The sequence below is a fragment of the Paroedura picta genome, chromosome 3 (assembly GCF_049243985.1).
Source record: "Paroedura picta isolate Pp20150507F chromosome 3, Ppicta_v3.0, whole genome shotgun sequence".
NCBI classification, from domain to species: Eukaryota; Metazoa; Chordata; class Lepidosauria; order Squamata; family Gekkonidae; genus Paroedura; species Paroedura picta.
Window position 1 is genome coordinate 43,623,788 of NC_135371.1, and position 20,231 is coordinate 43,644,018.

The 20,231-nt window shown below is 43.8% G+C and overlaps 1 protein-coding gene across 3 annotated transcripts in view; it reads right to left on the bottom strand.

The window, feature by feature from the left end:
- LOC143831904 (monoacylglycerol lipase ABHD6-like) overlaps positions 1-20,231 on the bottom strand; it is a 40,530-nt gene that overhangs the window by 9,774 nt on the left and 10,525 nt on the right. For all 3 annotated transcript variants that reach the window (XM_077325441.1, XM_077325443.1, XM_077325444.1), the window contains exons 2-6: positions 19,627-19,772; positions 5,545-5,701; positions 4,629-4,742; positions 2,467-2,599; positions 507-664 (exon numbers count right to left, since the gene is read on the bottom strand). In XM_077325441.1, coding sequence (XP_077181556.1) covers positions 507-664; positions 2,467-2,599; positions 4,629-4,742; positions 5,545-5,701; positions 19,627-19,745 — 681 coding nt within the window. In that variant the 5' untranslated portion in view covers positions 19,746-19,772. The remainder of the gene's footprint in view (positions 1-506; positions 665-2,466; positions 2,600-4,628; positions 4,743-5,544; positions 5,702-19,626; positions 19,773-20,231) is intronic.

Genomic DNA, 20,231 nt, shown 5'->3' on the forward strand with positions numbered 1-20,231 from the left:
GGCTGCTGCCTCGGGGGCTGCCCTGCCACTCTGCCTCCAGCTCACCTTTGGTGCTCTCCAGCAGCTGCCATGGCTGGGGCTCCCCCTTGGCGTGGCACTGTGCAGCTGCTGCTGGCAGGGCCCCCCAGCAGGCGGCAGGAAGTCAGGGTTGCTGGCAGAAAGCAAGTGGAACAGGGGCTCAGGTGGTGGCATCCCTCGGCAAAAGACTACCCCCCGGGCCTCAGTAAAATTGTCAAGCGTTGACCGGTCCCCGGTGATAAAAAGGTTGAGGACCACTGTTTTATGGGACAGCATCATTCACACACACTTGGGTGTGTATAATAAATGTATTTGTATTTGTATAATAAATGTTCACTAAAATCGCAGCAGGCCTCTGGCACAGAAGACACTTTCTGCAGTACTCTTCATGATAAAGAGAGAGGTATATAAACCTCAAAATAAATTAAATAAAATTGAATAAATAGGACTGCTAAAGTAAGACTGCCCTGAAAATTCACTCTTCTTACCTGCTGAGGGACTTTGAAGCGAACGTAAGAGCATAGCTTTAACATGTCTGCCATTTCCTCAGGGGTGGATGGAATTAATGGAATCCTGTCCACACTCTCAGACTCTTTCAGCTCCCGCAGCAGCTTAACAAATTTGCTATCTCTGGAAGGCTGTAATCCTGAGAAACAGAGGACAAGTACACATATTACAGTCCAAAAGGAACACAGAAGCTAGCTGGCTAACCTTAACAAGGGCAGTGGGGCTATAATGGGCTATTTCATAATGATACATTCAGAAAAAAGTAGCTTCAGAAGCCAATTCAGCTTTTGACATCCAGAATGGAATCCCATGTTACACTAAATCCATCAGGACTGCAGTCCAAGCCACTGTTTATGGCATGTATCATTTGTCCATGGTATATATCATGCTGCTCTTAAGGCAGCCTTTCTCAACTTTTTTACCACTGAGAAACCCCTGAAATATTCTTCATGCTTCAAGAAACCCCAGCAGTCACAAAATCATGCAAAATATGGCTGGGAAACATAGCTGTATGCATGCCCACCCAGGGCCGTTTGAGGAGGGGAAGCAGGTTGACATGACCATATATGGTCATATCATTTGATAAGTGTTTAATGGCTTTTTAAAAGATATTAAAATTAATTAACTCCCACTCATTCAGGAAACCTTTCCAGGAAACTGTCTAGAAATCCCAGGTTTTCATGAAACCTTGGTTGAAAAAGGCTGTTTTAAGGCAATGTGTTCTAATCCCATAATTCCACTCTCCATAATGTTTGGCATATCACATCTGAGGCTTCTTTTTTTGCATCACATCTAAGTTATCATATCTGATTTTTTTTTTTGCACCGTTTATGATTTCCATAATCCTGGTCCCTTCAAACATCTTATACTATCATGCTCTTTGATGGCATTGTCCTACATCACATCCTCCAGCTTGAGCTTTAGTGATAAAAGTGAACTCTAGACCAGGGGTAGTAAACCTGAGGTCAACCTGTGGTCCTCCAGATGTTCATGGACTACAATTCCCATGAGCCCCTGCCAGCGTTTGCTGGCAGGGGCTCATGGGAATTGTAGTCAATGAACACCTGGAGGACCACAGGTTGACTACCCCTGCTCTAGACAAACAAACAAACAAAAAAAAAACAGTATGCTCAATTGCCCCCTTTCCCTCCTCTGCACTGTTTGCAACAACCTAGCAGTGTCCAGCTGTGTCAATATGCTATATCTTTCCAACCCTCCACCCCACATAATGGCTGTCTTTAGTACAGAACTGGAACACATGCTCAAGACACTGGGGGAGGGGTAAAATTGCTCCTACTTGGCCTATTCTAGCAACAGAGCCCACGTTGCCTTTCAAGAGTCATAGTCAGCTGCTGGGGGGACTAGGAAAAAGCTACTAGTCTTTAAGCTAGCACTACACATAATTCACCCCAGGACCTTGATACTATGATGTAGGTAGTCTGTCCTAAAAATTACTGCAAGGGGGGGGGGAGTTTAACATGTGGTTACAATATTCAGCCACATATTTATTTCTGTACATATTTATCTCTCCCTTAGGCACCCATTTGAACCAAGGCCAAAGGGGATTGGCAACAATTCAAGAGCGATTTAAATCCTGTTTCTGTCTAGTATTTACACAAACATGGTACATTATGCAAGCATTCAGTTCCCTGGGACCTGGCTCTATAGTCCGCCTCTACCTTGTGCTCACTCACCTAGGGATGCCAGTCCACAGATGGGACCGGAGGATCCCCCAGTTTTATAGCTCATCTCCAGATGGCAAAGATCAGTCCCCCCAGAGAAATCGGCTGCTTTGGAATATGGACTCTTAAGCTTAGTACTTCACTGAGTCCCGCACCCCCCCTCCAAAAAAAAAAAAAAAAAGAAATCCCACCCTCTCTCAGCTCCACCCCCAAAGTCTTCAGATACTTCCTGACCCAGAGCTGGCAACCCTACACTTACCTGCAGGGCAAACAAGAGTTAAACTGCAGATGTCTGTTGGGTACTGAGCAGCATAAACGCCTGCAACATTTCCACCCATTGAAGTGCCTACTAGATGAAAGGGTTTTCTGTTCAGATTGATACATTCAACAAACTGAGGGGGGGGAATACAAAAGGGAAACAATGCATTAGTGCACCACAGGCAGCAATTGTATAGAACTGGGACTAATCAGAATAATGTATTTAAAAACAAGTAAGAAAAGCAAATAAGGACTCTTAAGAGTCAGCACAGCAACATATGCCTAGGAACAAAGCTAGAGCAAAAGAACAAATTTAGAGTCCATGGCACCTTTAAGACCAACAAAGTTTTATTCAAGGTATGAGCTTTTGTGTGCACACATTGTGCCTCAGACCAACGCAGCTAGCTGCCTGAATCAATGCTGGCGCAGGTTAGCTTACTCTCAGAGCCCTGAGTGGCTCCCCTTTGTTATTCTCAAGAAAGGATTACTGTTAACTCATGAAAAATTCTTGATCCAGCAAGAAAGCCCCACAAACAGTGCAGAGGTTGCAAGTTTCACACAAAAGAGTGCCTTTTCACAATACGGGGATCTGTAATTTCAGTTGAGGAAGGCCAATGTAGAATAAGCTTCAACCCATATAAGTTAAATGGGCAGCTTTAGGGTGATTTGATAAAAATACAGAGGAGTTCTTCATGAACAAAATCTACTATTTGACCCTCAGCACCTTACAATCCAAAATATTGGGATGGGGGTTGACTAATTACTCATTAGGTAACTCCTTTTGAGTTTTGTGTGTTTTACAACTACAGATGATCTTGAAACTCAGGATGTTTGTGGGGCATCCCTCCATGACTTTTAAGACTTTTAAGACGTTGTGACTCCAAGGAGAGACTCCAAGTTTGATATTAAGGCTGAGAAATAAGATCACAGTCACAAAGCAAAGATCCCTTTGACTTGGCAGTTTGGAGGTGCACTTCCCATGCCCCCCCTCCCATTACAAATAACCTTTCCCTTATGTCACATGTAGAGAATTCATTACTGAACTCCATGGAGGAAGAGAGGCAGAAAGGAGATATGTATCACACGGAATAAGAGGAAGGCAAGAATACTTCTGTGTTACTGACTGAAAAGGTGCAATGTAATGTGCAAGCTCTTGACCAGAGCGAATGAAGTGTGTATGAGGAGGGTGGGAAGTCACTGCACAGGCCTGATTCACTACAAATCAGAGGGGCACCCTTCAATGTGGTTCAGTCATCTCACCCATTGAGAAACCAGACACATTTTATTAGCAGACATGGGAAGGATAACAAGAATGAATTCTCTCGTGTGTCAGGAGTTAGGGGGACTGTCTCAGGGATTACAGGACACTAGCCCTAAGCTGCTTTTTTGTACATATCATCTGCTGATTTATGTAGATGCCAAGACCAACAGAAGCAGTAGCCTGTCAAGCAAATCACACAGCAGCAGAAGCAGAACTATTGGCATATGTCTGTATGGTCTCGCAGTAAACAAACAAAAAAGGAATGCTTGCCATTCGATGTATTAGAAAAGCAAGCAAAAGGAAGTTTCAGAGACTGCATCCCCATGGAAAACAAGAGTCTCTAGTCAACAATGCATGAGCAGTTACAACTTTGTTTTTATTCAGAGATGTACTAGGATACGAAGGGAGCAAGACTCAGAAGACTTAAGAAGATTAAGGATTTGGGACAAAGGGGCAGAGAGATGGCAAGAGATGAGAATGACTGGCTGGCTGGCTGTGGCTGCTGGGGAACACTGTAAACAAGGAGTCAACTATGCCACCCTTGGACCCTTCTAAGCTCATTGACTTCAGTGGGAAAAGAAGGATGTACATTTGCTTCGGGGGGCACTGTGAGAGATGTCAGTTCAAGCACAGGTTTATAACTTTCCCCTCCTCTTCATTATACCAACCTTTCACACGCTTTCAATCCATTCCGCAACCTGAGTTTACTGCATTAAACAGCAAAATCCACTTGCAAGCGATCTTCGCTAGAACACATTAAAAGTGGATTGTCCAACATGTGTGAAAAGAGCTTGTAATCTCATTAAAACAAAACAAGAACCCTCAAGTGATTCATGCATACAAGAATGTAGAATAGGAACAATTAAGTAAACAATGGGGGAAGAAATAACTCGAAATGTTACCTGGTGTATCCTTTTCACTTGCCCATAAATTGAATAGTCATCTAGAGATGACCGGGTAGTGCCCTCATGGCCAGGCATATCAACACAAATCAAGTGCAGGTGCTTCGGAAGGAACTGCAGAAAACAAGCTCCAAGTGGTTAGGCTGAAGGAGAGACTTTACTAAAGCAAATCTGAACAGGTCTCCAGCCACTGTTGTTTCTGAACCTTGAACTGGCAACGGCTGGGCTATTTTAGCACTGATCCTACACAACGTATTCCTTTCAAGCAAAGCATACAGGATAACTTTTGTGTGAGCCAGAGAAGGAATTACACACACATATCATCCACCTGAAGTGTCCATGTCTTCAGCTCGTTTTTAGACATATTAGGCAAATTCTTTGTGAACAGGTAAGCAAGCAAATAAATACAGCCCCCTTTCCCATCTCGCATAATAATTCATTTCAAGGCTTAAAAGGGAACAGCCCCATCAAGAGCAGCTCTACTGCCCACAGGTGTTTTCACAAGCAAATGCAGAAGTGTTATAGCCCAATGTTTCCAGAGCTGTCTAGGACAACTCTGTGCTATTCAGTCTGCACAGCTGTCTCTCCACTTTCCATGCCATATTATTCCAAAGTGGGAACCATATTATCATATGCCTTTTCCTGCTCTCCCGGATGGGCATTGCACACCCACTGGGCCATCTGGACTTGTTCCCAATCCTGATTTCATGGCTGACAGCTCAGTTCCGCTGGACAGCCAGATTAAAACTGATCTACCTACAAATGTCCGTATATCTATGCGAGATGGATGCCAGCCACAGTGGCAAAGGCACAGGAAATATTAGATATGAAACAGCACTTAGGCACAACCACAAAGAGTTTTTCCCTCCTAATGAGGTGGTATTTTTCTTTTGCTGCCCGAGAGACAAAAGCATACCTTGACTATAGAGAGCCACATATCTTTGTGAGCTGAGAATCCGTGTAACATGAGTATGGTGGGTCTGTGCCCGGGTCTCCCTCGGTAGGAATAGCAAAACTGGTAGTCGTCACAGTTGGCATATCTAACTTGCATGCCCAGTGCTCGGCGCCAATACCTGGCAAAGGAGAAGGACGGCAATGTAGTGAATATGGCACAAGCTCAGCGATACTTCTAATCCTGGTTTGTTTCGATGTCAATTCAAGACACTAGCTTTCCCTTTTAATAATCTACCTGTGCCCCATCTTCTCAAATCCACCCCTCCTTACAGAACAAACCACACTGAAAAGGGCAGAAATGCTGGGATCTGTATAATCAGCCTGCTGGTTATTGTGAACCAATGAGAGACACAGAGAGAATGAATTAGACTGAAAAGAAGGCATTAACTAAGCAATTGTAATCTACACAACACAGTAACATTGATGCCTGGAGTCCTCAACTGATGCCTGGAGTCCTCAACAATTAGTGATATTTCCAGATATTCTATGAATATTAAATGTTCACCAAATCATGTATGTATTGACTAAGGATCATATTCTTACTCACTATGTTTTGAATGGGAGATTGTATCTATAGATTATATCTACAGATACACACCCTTAAAGTATTCCTTGATCTGACTTGCTTTGGCTGAATAGTTCTTATCTCTATGGTGTAATAACTCTACCAATATTATTGATTTGATTTTTAAAGACTCATGCTCTCAGTTATGGCCTGCTGTGTTCAATTTCTACTGCTACAAGCAAATTTTTAAAAATCCTCCTATTATTATTTATTATACCATTAATATTATAACAAGGCATGATCAGCTTGGAAAAACATTGGTGTCGTTATTCAGGATTTCCATAAGTATGCAAAGAGTTATAAAATCTGTGTATCTCATTGGTAGATGGATCACCATTGTTCCAGCTTCCCCGATTAGAAGTTTGAAGGCTCAAAGCCACCGGAAAAAAGAGAAAGAGAGACTACATTTGGGGAAATTTCAGCTCAGTTTTCACAAAGCCCAATCCACCAGGACTGCAGTGGTCTAAGCAACATGAAACTATTTTAAGGGCTTCTCATGGAATCCACACTGAGAGACTTCAACATTTAAGGAATTCTGATGCATGTTTGACATGTCACCTCAATTGACCCACAAATGCATAGATTCAGATTTGAGAACTTAAATTATATACTGAATCTTAAAAGACCTTGCCATGTCCAAAGGGGAATTTTGCCTCAAATTTGCTTTTTGGTTAGCATTTCATACTGGTAATTTCAATAACGCATACAGATGGATCAACAGTTTAAAAAAAAGATAAAGATAAACTCTCCAAAGCTGAACGGATCCTTCACAAAGTGCTAACATGATTACAGGTGGAAGCTGCAACTAGACCACTTAACACAAAGAGAGGGCGAGGGAGAGAGAGGGAGGGACTCTGCTTTCAAATGCCAAGAGAGACTACACTAGCCTATACTTCACAGTTCTCCAAATCTGTACAACGCATCCTAAAAGCAAAATATATTATCATAATTGTACAAGCCTCAAAAAGTTCCAAGAGGTTTATAATTGTAAAAAGCATGAACACATTATTTAGAAATCAGTTTGCAAACCTACAACAGACAACATTTCAATGAGCTAGAGCAGGTTCCCCAATGTGGTGCCCCCTCAACACCTTTCTAGGCATCTACCAAGGAGTGTGGGGGCAGGTGGGACTCTTGCCCATGAGGGCTGATGAAGGGCCACTGAAGATCCAACTGGCTATGCAGACAAAAATAATATTTAATTGACAGCTGCCACCATGATGTTTCCTTTATTCTCTCACACTCCTTTTCCCAGTATATTTCTCAAATGGTCCTTCTTCTCCCCTGCACTTGGGCCTCCTCTGTGACTAAGGTTCTGCTTCCTGTGGTAGCTATTTGGGGGATACATCCAGTACCCTGTGTCAGAATTCCAAAAGTACCCACATGCTCAAAACGGTTGAGGACCCATGCACGACAGTGACATGCTTTTAATTGATCGGGGGGTGGGGGAGTACCAGCAAAAAGAAGCTGTTATTGAGCCAGCCTGTTCTCTTTAACTGCACTTCAATGTGAAAGAGCATCTCATCCTGAGAAATCCATCAGAAGGATAATTATCTATTTATTAGCTGGAACAGATGCTGTGCCTCCTTCCATCTCAGAGATGCTGGGAGTGGATTTGCATGCTCTTCCATGGAAAACGAAAGCACAAAAGCTCTTCAAATTAAAATCCCTCCCACTCTCTGCAAAAGCAAAGGGTTCCATTCTACATGTCAGTGTTGTATCCATTCTGTTAACCCAGTTTTAATGACAGGAGGAAGCATTAGTTATTTTACATACTGTCCATAAGATTCTTATTTGGGCGGAGAGGATGACCCTGGCACTTAACAGTTACATTTCCATAAAAAAATATAATGAAGAGAAAGCCCTAACTTGGACCACTTCTGCCAAAGGAAAAAAAACAGTGGGATCAAGAACATGTCCTCATCAGAGATGACAGCAAGGACCATGCATGGAGTGGAAACACAGAAAAGACAATATTTCAAAGATCTGTACAGCATCTTCCAGGTAGCTTTTTTCTGGAGATGAGTATGAATGCCTAGAGCTACAGGGTACCTGGTTACTACTACATGTAACACCCCCACCATACATTTATATCACATGTTTGCAAATACCATTTCCTTTTTTTTACATACTCCCTACAGAAGGAGGAAAACAAGAAATGGAACTGATGGCCAAACAGCCAAATTGTGGTACCTCTTGCCCATCCCAAAGAATCACAAGAAAAACCTTTCTTTTATATTTTTACTGCAGAAGAAATATAGACACAGGGGACAAAAGGTTACCTGAGACTTTATAACAATCCATTGAAGGCGGGGAAAATGATGCTTTATGGGTCAAACCAATAACCTGGGGGCTCCACCCCCTTGCACATCCCACAGGACCACCCCATTGTATCCATGCCAGCTCCCCGGAAAGGTCACAAGAGGCAACTTCCATTTCTTCCCTCCCTGGTCAGCTCAAACTATTCATATAAACAATTCTAGTTCCCTCCGGTATTTCAAGATACAGTCAAGAACAAGTTTCTGGGCCTTCTGTTACAAAACAGTCTGGTACACCAAGCTTCTCTTTACAGAACAATAATTAAGAAAATATTATTTCACTCCTGACTCCATCAGAATCTTAACCCAGAAAGAGGTTCAGTCAGAAAAAAAATACTTCAGAATTGTCAACAGGATACTTCCCCACCCCACACACCCATTTCATATGACATTCATTTTGACAGAAGATTCAATTCCAAAAAGTTACAGCTGTTTGTTAGACACCCTGCATGGTGTAGTGGTTAAGAGTGGTGGCTTCTAATCTGGCAAACTGGGTTTGATACCCCTCTCCTCCACCTGCAGCTATCTGGGTGATCTTGGGCTTGCCACAGCCCTGTTAGTCCTGCTTTCACAGAGCAGTAATATTGGGGCTCTCTCAACCCTACCTACCTCACAGGGTGTCTATTATGGGGAAAGGAAAGGAAGGTGATTGCAAGACACTCTGAGACTCCTCCTGGTAAAAGCGGTGTATAAAAAACAACTTTTCTTCTTCATTTCATAGCCACTCAGCCTTTCCATAGGAAGGCTGTCAAAGCTGCAGCCGGCTGTGAGAGTAGCACAAAAGGCTACTTGTCATGGGAACACAGCCCCATTAATGGTCCCTGCAGTAGAACACAGCCATCAGGGACTGACTCCTTATGCAGGCCAGATTCTCCTAAACTGACATAAGAGGCATGCCGCTATTACTATTCACAATATGGTGTCAGAGATGGAGAAGTAATTCTTAGCCTCTTGCCCTTTTTATTTTCTCTAGTTCATAATGGAAACATGACTCCTCCAATGATTTCTTTTTCTCTTTCTGCCTCTTTTTACTTCTCTCTATGAATCCTTTGTGCTTCACCCCTAATAGTCTCTTGTATGATCTGCTAAGTGATCCCTTTGTCTCTAAATGGTACCGGCAGATCCGACATAAAATTCACACTCTGGGTATAAATTTGGAAGTCTCAAATACTCAGCATTATTAGACAGAGAATCTGTGATATTGAGAGACAGACCATCGAAGCGGGAATCAAATGGACTTGTTCCCGCCCGCTTTTTCGACCTGACTTCCAGTACAGGTCAGGGAGCTACTTATATGCAAAGTCTTATTAACCCACTCCATCGTCATGCTTTTATGCTTGCTAGATTAAACATCTTCCCCTCAGCTGTCCTAGCAGGTAGATACAGCAATGTACCAATTGGGAACAGATTATGTAAATGTTGTCAATTAGAGCCTGACTCAGTGCCACATATTTTACTTTATTGCCCATTGCATTTTATGCTCAGACAACGACTTATTGTTCCTATTAACTTTCTGGCCCCATGGACGGAATCATTAGACACTTGCTAGCTAATAGGTCCCCAGAAATAACGGGACTGGTGTCCGAATTCTTGGCCACTGTGATACAAAGGGACAATCGGCTGGGCAAGAAACAGTTCTAGAACAGCTGATTGCTGGGCACTTTGGAGGAATGTATTGTTGGTTGCTGTTTATTTTATTTCACTTATTTGTTTTATTTTAGACTATGTAATTACTATCAAGTAATTATGAATTAGAGCCTCCTGTGGCGCAGAGTGGTAAGGCAGCCGTCTGAAAGCTTTGCCCATGAGGCTGGGGGTTCGATCCCAGCAGCCGGCTCAAGGTTGACTCAGCCTTCCATCCTTCCGAGGTCGGTAAAATGAGTACCCAGCTTGCTGCTGGGGGGTAAACAGTAATGACTGGGGAAGGCACTGGCAAACCACCCCGTATTGAGTCTGCCATGAAAACGCTAGAGGGCGTCACCCCAAGGGTCAGACATGACCCGGTGCTTGCACAGGGGATACCTTTACCTTTACCTTTAATTATGAATTATCCCTATTTTGACGATGTTTTTATATGCAATTAAAGGGTTTCTGAATCGGAATTTTGAATCCTTTATTTCAGATCTCCTCTTGTGAAGTCTACAGGGGCATTTATTCCAATCCTATTGTGACAATTATTCCTGCTTGTTATGTTTAAAATAGCTTTTCTGTCTGATGAACCTGTCTGGCAAGCAATTTGCCCCAGCTTAGAAACAAGCCAGTGGCATCCATACTCACGGAATGCTGATCTCCCTAGTTGGACGAAGTAACCAGGGCAATATAACATTGCCTAGCAACCAGTAACTAAGGCAAGGCTAGAAAATAAAGAGCACGATCTTTCCTTAGCAGCATTTATATTAATGGAATGGCAACAGCAGTAGTGCCTTTAGAGACCCATTGAGGTTTTAATCCTGTCCTTTATTATTACGCTCATAGGACCTAAGGTCTTAAGCATAAAACCAATACATCACAGCAGAGCAAAAGAGATAGAGCCAGCACAACATGACGGATAACAACAGAACAGGCAGAAAGGTAAAATACCAAAACAATAAAACATGTGTTTTATTGTTTGGGTATTTTTTCTTTCTGTCTGTTCTGTTGTATTCATATTATGTTGTGTTACATTATGTTAGCTTTATCTGGTTTTCTAGGCTGTGATGTATTGGTTTTATGCTTAAGACCTTTGTTCGTATGAGCTTAATGATAAAGGAACAAATTCAAACCTCAATGACTCCCTGGTGGCGATTATTGCTGTGCCATGGTCAGATAACTAAACTCCAAAGGCCTGTCCCTGTATGCTGCCCCCTTCTCATGTGGGTGACAAGCACATTCCGACCCACCCACAGAGACTTATGGATCCTGATAGATTCCCGAATGCTTTGTGGGACCTGATGCCTCCTGGTGACTCATTAGATGAGCTGGTCAGTGACTAGAATAGCCAGATGTTGGCCACTATCAATGAGATCGCTCCCCTGATGTCCTCTCCGCCCGTCTTAGATGGACTCCCTGGTATTCAGAGGAGCTATGTGAGAAAAAACAGGAACTGAGATGACTAGAGCAAGTTTGGTCGAAAACTCACAATGAAGTTTACAGAACATCTTACAGGATGTTTATGAGAACCCATGAGATGTTAGGTGAAGCCTGTGAAACGTGATTTTTTCCCAGAATCCATTGCAACCACTAGCTTATGCCTGGCAGAAGTGTTGAGATCCCTTACAACCCTCGATGGGGGCGCATCAAAATATTAGTCAATTGGACATAAGCTGTAAGGTATTTGTGAGCTTTTTTGCAGATAAAATCTCAATGCTCTGCCACGATCTCCCCGCCACCACTGAAACAGAAAGGGAACTAGAGGCCCTTTGGCTGCCTTTGGAGGGAGTATTTGATGTCTTCAGGTGGCTCAAACTGACCAAAGTGGATAGGTTGCTAACATCAGTAAGGTCAACCACATGTCCTCGGTACCCCTGTCCCTCTTCTTTCTCCAACATCACAGACAGAGGGTTGCATTTGGGGAGAATGTATCGCACTGCTGCATTCTTGTGGAGTTCTGCAGGGAGGGTGCGGCTCTCTGTCTTTATGCCCCCTCTTGCCTAGCTCATCAGAGGGTTTGGACTGGAGTGTCATCAATACTCCTACCTCCTGATGCACGGCTGCCCAGATTCACCCCTGGAGTCATTCGCCAAATGTCTGGGATGAATTAAGCAGAGTCACCTGAAACCCAACCTTTGAAAGACAAGAGGTCCTGAGGCTGGGTAGGAAACGTCCATATGAGGAAGCAGGACTACCCAGCCTGGAAGGGGTACAGCTTATCCCTGCACATTTAACCTGGCTGTGATATTTGACACCTCCCTTATCATGGAGGTGTAGATCAAGATACTAGAGCGGCTGGCATACTTCCATCTTCATCAAGGCAAACTACTAGCACCCTATTTGGCCTTGGAACACCTAGCCACGGTGATCCATGAGACACTCCCCTCTAGACTGGATTTCTGTAACTCACTACGTGGGCCTTCCCTTATCCCTGACCTGGAAATTGCAGTTGGTTGCAGAATGCAGCGGCTTGGGTCCTCACAAGAACACCTTGGAGCTCCCACATTTGGCCTGTGCTTTGGCAGCTGTATGATTGAATTCTGGATTCTGGGCCATCGGAACTGGCACAGTTCAGCAAGGCTTGCAAGATGGAGCTCTTCCACCAAGCTTTTGGTTGGGGCCAATGACTTAATAACATCTGTGGCCCTCCCTTACAAAACACCCCCATTGAGTGGCATCCAGTCTGGAGATCTATGGGCAGTGAAATGTCTGGATGCTGCTATTGCTTAAGGTAAAGGTAAAGGTACCCCCTGTGCAAGCACCGAGTCATGTCTGACCCTTGGGGTGACGCCCTCTAGCGTTTTCATGGCAGACTCAATACAGGGTAGTTTGCCAATGCCTTCCCCAGTGCTATTGCTTAAATGCTGCTAATTGTTACTCATGTTTTTATTACGTTTTATACTATTAATGCTGATGTTATTGTTTTGGTTTTAATTTACTGTTAATTTTAACCTATCATGTGCACTGCCCTGAGTCATACTGGGAGTATGGTATACACATTTTATTATTAATAATAATAACAACAAAAATGATAAAAGTCTAGAATTTATTTTAAAAATATTAAAATGTATAACATCCATAAACATTTATAGAAGTCATCGGAATAAGATATTACAGTAGACCTATGCAATTATTCATAAGGTCAGCAAGATAATACTCATTTTGGCATTTTAAGGAGATCATTATTGTCAAATATTTTGTAACAGATCAAGTTATTTCTGAATCAAGATCTGTTAACAACAGAAATACTACTCAGATCTCAACTGGAAGCTACTATCTTGGCAAAATATAAGTAATCCAAAAAGCCCTGAGAACAGTCCATGAACCACAAAAGATGGTCCACCATCTCTATTGCCCTAGATACACAACCACAAAATGCTCTGAAAATGGAATTTTAGCACAGCATCCTCTCAGTCAGCAAGACATTCACTCTGGCAAACTTAAAAGCATGCCTACAGCTATGGATTATAAGAAGTTTCAGATACGAGGTGAAGGTCAAACAGGGAGGCGTCCCTGATGCAGAAATGGAGCATACATGCCTTGCCCAGTCTAATGTACTGGCACAATCAAAGTGAATCACCCTCATTCTAATCATTCTCAGTGCTTCCTGATAATCCATATTCCTGAGCATATTCAGAAAAAAGCCAAGAAGCTAAAGTCAATTAACTACACACCTCTCCAAACAATTCTGAAATTATCTTCCTTCAAAAAAATGCAAAAGCACTGAAAGAACTTTCACTGGGCACTGAAGAACTTTCAATCTTCAATTAAAGGCATCAATCCAAGCCCTGAACACCAATAAGTGATGCAAAAATTCTACTCTAAGTGCAGATCCTGCAACACAACTAGACACTCCTGCCATCTGGCAAAGGAATTAAAGAAGTATATACCCTAGAGCAGTGGTTCTCAACCTGGGGGTCAGATGACCCTTTCACAGGGGTCGCGGCAGGACAAGCCATCCACACAACAGCCTTGCAGGGTAGATCAAGATAGAGTGTTTGTCTGGAGCAGTGGAAAGAGTGAGAGCAGCATGGTGGGTCAAGAGGCAGAACCGAACTGAGAAACCCCGGGAAAAAACCCTATTTATATACAATCATGAACAATGGATCGTCACACCATTGATCAGTTTCGGTTTAATTTCTGTGAAAGAAAACTTGCATAATTTTATGGTTGGGGGTCACCACAATATGAGGAACTGTATTAAAGGGTCGTAGCATTAGGAAGGCTGAGAACCACTGCCCTAGAGACTCAGAAACTACTTTCATCCAAATGTCTGGAGAATAGTTTGTCTTGTTACTCTGTTAAACTAAGTAGTAAAGGAAGTCGTGGCATAGTTATGGGGATGAAGAGAGTTTCTGTTGGAAGAGGAATGCTTGCCTCCCCTGAGCAAACAAACTAAACTAGAGGACTTTTTTGAATACTCTTAAGTATTCAAACAGATTTGATTGTCTCCTTCAGGATCATCCTGCCTGCTTTCCTGAGATAAATTCACGACTGCATTTGCCTTCTTACGTTTCTCCAGAGCCATTAGTGACTTCCAGCAACAAGAGAGTGATTCATTATTTGTTATCATCATCTCTGCTACACCAGCATGCTAGATCAGTGGAACTTACACTTCTAATACCTCAAACATATCTAATGACAGAGATACTACAGAGAATTTATTAAAAACTTAACCTTATAACAGCTTATTTCTCTGGAGATAAAAAGAGTGGCCTACTACCCCCAAAAAATCTAACCAGCTAGTGAACCTGAGGAGTCACAGGAATAATTCTGAGCTGACTTCAGAGCAGGGCTTGAGATCTGAACGGGCATCTGAATTTGTTCCTGGAGGGCGACCAAATGGGTTTGCTTCTTTTAACCTATGAACCTGATTATCCAGATGTAAATGTTTTCCTTCCTCAAGGGAGGCAGATCAACTCGTCAAGGGGTAGTCAACCTGTGGTCCTCCAGATGTTCATGGACTATAATTCCCACGAGCCCCTGGCAGTGTTTGCTGGCAGGGGCTCATGAGCATTGTAGTCCATGGACATCTGGAGGACCACAGGTTGACTACCCCTGAACTAGTCCACCAATGAGCCAGTAAACAACATCATTTATTGACCTGAAGCAGGTTGAACACGATGAGCACTTACATTTGTTATTTCATTCCATTCAGATTCCAACTTGTATGTTTGCACATTGCTCTGATTTTGCTAGATTTGGAAATATTATTATTTATTACATTTGTAGTCCACCTTCCTCCAGGGACTCAAGGGGATTACAATAACAATATAAACTTCATAAAAAACCCAGTTCTTAAAACAAAGTTAAAAGTCTCACAATTACCATAAGTATCAGATGGCTATGAGAACTCTCCTACCTCCCCACAGTCATTCACCAGGGAGTTTGCACTTTGGAATAGCACAGCCCGGGGGGAGGGGGGCGGGCATTGACCTTAAGAATTTGGCCTCAATCCAAGACCTGGTGGAAGAGCTCCATTTTACAGACCCTGCAGTACTTTGACCGCTCTGTCAGCGCCCTCAGCAGGTTGGGGCCAGAACCAAAAAGGCCCTGGCCAAGGGCAGGCATATCTCTCTGGGGTCAGGGACCACCTACAGATTAGTGCCCGTAGAGCAAAGGGCCCTGCTACCTCAGTGATCTGTGCCTTCACTGAAAAGAAGGCATCCCAAATCACCCCCAAATTCCTTGCTGTGGGCGAGATGTTAAGCTGCGCCCTTGCAAGGGTGGGGAGATGCTCTTTCTGTCCTGCCACAGGACCTCCATCTTGGAGGATGAGTTTCAGGCAGCTCTGCTCTAACCATTCAGCTACAGCTTATATCTGGTAAGCATATCCAGGGGGAGTACTGCTGGCTGTCTATGAGGAGATAGAGCTGGGTGTCATCTGCATATTGATGACAACCCAGCCCAAAACTTCAGACCAGCTGTGCTAAAGGGTGCTTTAAATTCCAAAGATATACCGTATTTGCCGGCGTATAAGACGACTGGGTGTATAAGATGACCTCCCAACATTTCCACTCAAAATATAAAGTTTGTTATATACTCGACATATAAGACTACCCCCTCTTCCGTACACCTTCCACACACCAAATAAAACATAAAAGAGCATCAGAAGGGGGGGGAGGAGAGAGAGAGAAAGAGAGAGAGACATAAAAAAGAAAAGAAAGCAAGAAAGGATGCTCGGATTAGCGATTACCTCCCTTCCCCCAAAAAAAGTGAGAGGAGAGGGGTAATTCTCTCTCTCTCTCTCTCTCTCTCTCTCTCTCTCTCTCTCTCTCTCTCTCTCTCTCTCTGAGGCGGCACCTCTGTGCATTGAACTGAAACAGCTTCCTCTGCTTATTTAACTGCAAACAAAGAGGGAGTGAGCGGAGGGCAGAGCAAGGAGTAGCGTTCCCTGCGCGCCAAGCTTTCAGGCCCCAGCACCAGGCTGGCTCCATTTGCTCTCTTCCTGAATGGGGGCGGCTTCAAAACACCAGAAACCGCGAAAGGGAAAGGGAGCAGAGGCTGGCACCTCCCCCCCCCCCAGCATCCTCCTCCTTCTCCACTCCTTAGCCACTTGCTCACCCGCCCGTCCCTTCGGGAGCTCTCTCTCTTTCTCCCCCTCCTGCTTCAGAGTCTTATGTGGGAGGGAGGGCCTGTCGCTGCCGTGGCGAGCTGGGGCGTGCACACAGGCACAAGTTTGGCGGGCCCAGCGAGTTCCGAGCTGGGAGGAGTTCACAAGACAGCAGCAGAGTTGGTGAGCCCAGTGGGGGGGGGGGTGCCGCCGCTGCCGCTGCCTCGGTGTCCCTTAATTCTGGTCACCTTACACTATGGGTACCGGGCAAGCTTCGGGAGGCCATTATGGGCAGCTATATCTATCCCAACTGAAGTGCACCCGGCATATAGGACGGCCCCCCCACTTTGAAGGCATGTTTTTCAGGGGGGAATTGTCATCTTATACGCCGGCAAATACGGTATTAAGAACTCCTGAGTTCAACCGTTAGGTAATCTGAAACCCTGTTTACTGAACCTGAATTTAAGTAAAATTAAATGTTGCAAAGAGAGATCTGTTAGGCTAGCTGAAGTTGAGATTCCCATGTTAATTGATTTCTCTTTTCCTTCTCATTCACCCCTTCCTATAATTATAAAATCATAGCCTTCCTTAGTTTCCAATAAAGCTTCCTCCTGTTGCCCTGAATCTTTAAGGGTTCTTAGGGGTTCAAATGTTATAGCAAAAGGAAGATGCAGTAGAGACTAGATTGTTATTCTCTGTTGGTGCTCTTCCTCCAATGGAACAAGGTGATCCAATTACAGTCTTCTTTAGAAAATGTTAGAAAGGGCTATCAGAATGTGGAACTGCCCCTGACCAGTGGATCTGCTTGTGGATTAAGTGAGAAGGCCCTTACATTTTGTCCCAAAATTCAAAGCACATTCATTTGGAAACAGTTGTTCTAACCAGTTCACGAAATTCCAACCCCAATGTTCATGTCTGGCCACCAAATGCTTCAGAGTCTGTAGTTCCACAAAAATGACCGTTTCCATCTTCTGGTGTAAAAATTTTATCTTGGAATATTACAGGTTGGAATAATAGGTTGAGAAACTGCGGATTAAATTATCTCTCCTAGCATTTCAGATTACTTTGATTCAGGAAAATTGGGCCAGGGAAGATATTAATCTACCAGGTTTCAATTCCCATGTAGTAGATGCCCACCCTAATTTTTCTACAGGTTATCCAAAGTCTAACCTAGCATGCTTAGTTCTGAAAACACTTAACTGCTCCTGTATAACTTTAATTGCCTCCCTTGTGGGTTTGTTGCTGTTTCCATCATTTTCTCTGTTAATTTTTGCAATGTATCTTCCCATGTTAATATCTCATATTGATGTCCAGATACTTTGTTATAACAGTGGGGGCGGGAGATGGGGTGGATAAAGTTACTTCACAATATCCAAGAGCATTGTTACTTCTAGTGGGTGACTTTAATCTTGGGCAGAATGATGACATTCTCCTATCATCAGAGCCAATGGAAGTTTTGAACAAGCTGTTGTACCCATATTTACACATAAAGATATCTAGAGATTCTAAGCTGGTAAGCAGCTGTTTCATTGCAGATTAAACCTTGGTGTTGTGATTTTAAATGGATACAGAAAATTAGATCCAGTAGGTGATTATACCTGTATGACACATAAAAGTGATAGCCTCATTGATTATGTGTTGGTTTCACTAGGTGTGCTTCCTCAGATCCATGGTTTCAGGGTGGAGGTGGGTGATTATTATGGAGGTGTTCATTTTCCTTTGCAATATGTTATCTTACTTTGATGAAAATGTTTGTTGTTTGAGTTATTGCAAGAAGAAGAAAGTCAGAGAACACTTACATGGTCACTAGAGTAGACCCATATAGCAATTAATGGTACGTATCACAGTGATGAGAGCCTCTTGTGGCACAGAGTGGTAAGGCAGAAGACATGCAGTCTGAAGCTCTGCCCATGAGGCTGGGAGTTCGATCCTAGCAGCCGGCTCAAGTTGACTCAGCCTTCCATCCTTCCGAGGTCGGTAAAATGAGTACCCAGCTTGCTGGGGGTAAACAGTAATGACTGGGGAAGGCACTGGCAAACCGCCCCGTATTGAGTCTGCCATGAAAACGCTAGAGAGCGTCACCCCAAGGATCAGACATGAGTCAGTGCTTGCACAAGGGATACCCTTACCTTTACCTTTATCCCAGTGATAGTAGGATCCTGCTTACGGAATTCTTATGGATAGTAGGCTCCTGCTTATGGGCTGGGAGAGGGAGCCGCGGCCGCCGGCATGCCAGCAGTGCAAACGCGCATGCGGCTCCCTCTCCCCGCCCCTCCAGGCTGCGAGCAAATCGGCTGCTGAAGCGGCCGATTAGCTTGCGGCCTGGCAAGCTTCTCTCCCCCCCCCCTCCTGAAGCCAAAAGCTTGCCGGACCACAAGCTAATCGTACCCTTTGGCGGCCGATTTGCTCACGGAGTGGCGAGCTTTTTGCTGCAGGGAGGGGCGGGGAGAGGGAGCCGCGGCCCGGCGCCAAGGCCTTCGCGGCCCGGCGACCACTGGCCTACAACACATACAGTAGTAAATAAATAATGCACAGTATGGCTGAATACTCCTTCCCTCTCAGCAAAAGAATATGGCATGAACAATCCATGCATCACTGGGCAATAATCCACATCACAAATTATACTGCAGCTATGGTGGGAATATGCAAGTGCTTCCTCATCCTCATCATGAGAAGAACTGGCCTAGATGATCCTCTGTACTAGACTAACAGCCAGAGACAGGGATGAAATGCCATCATCTTCTTAGGCACTAGAGCCCAAAGCTCAGTGCATGAGCCCAAGTGGTTCTGCATGTGAATAAATACTTTTCCAGTTATCTCTTCTTCTTTTACATTAATTATTCTTCATCAGGCCTCATTTCAAAGGTGTCTGGTATTTATCAGTCATTCAACCGGGGCATGTAATTTAAGTAACATGCTGCTCTGCAGAAACAACTGAAATCAAACCTGGAATTAATCTAGTGAGACAAAAACACGTACCAGTAATATATTTTGATCAGTGCAGAAGGCCACAGAAGGAAGGATGCTACGAACGCCAGAATAGGGATGGCCAGAGTGCCTCCAGCTATTACAAACATGTTTAGCACATCAAGGTCCATCTTGTCTTCCTTACAGCGCTGCCTTATCTGCAAGAATTAAACAAGAGCCAAATGTAAACATTAAAATAAAGAACCAATTAAAAGGCTGTAGGCAAAAATATTATAGTTTGCAATGCATTATGATTAGAAGCACAATCAATGTTCCTCATCTCCCATCTGCTCATTAAATTCTCTCCCAGGCCAATGATTTGATTCCCTTTCAGCTGAAGTAAGTTTTACTCCTGTGTAATCACGCATGGGACTGTGCTGCCAGACTTGCTTAGCTTCAGCAAAGATTCTGTACCATGTGCCCACCCCCAGATACTCTCTTAAACAGAGTGGACTGCTAATTTGTAGAAGGCTAAAAAAAAAAAAAAAAAAAAAAAACCTTCACAGGGGAGGGAGTTCCAAAACCTTGGTACTCTACCATGTTGCCACTCACAGAGCCTCTGAAGTGGTGGAGCTGGGGCACAGAACAGGGCCTCTCCAGACAACTCTGTCTGTATG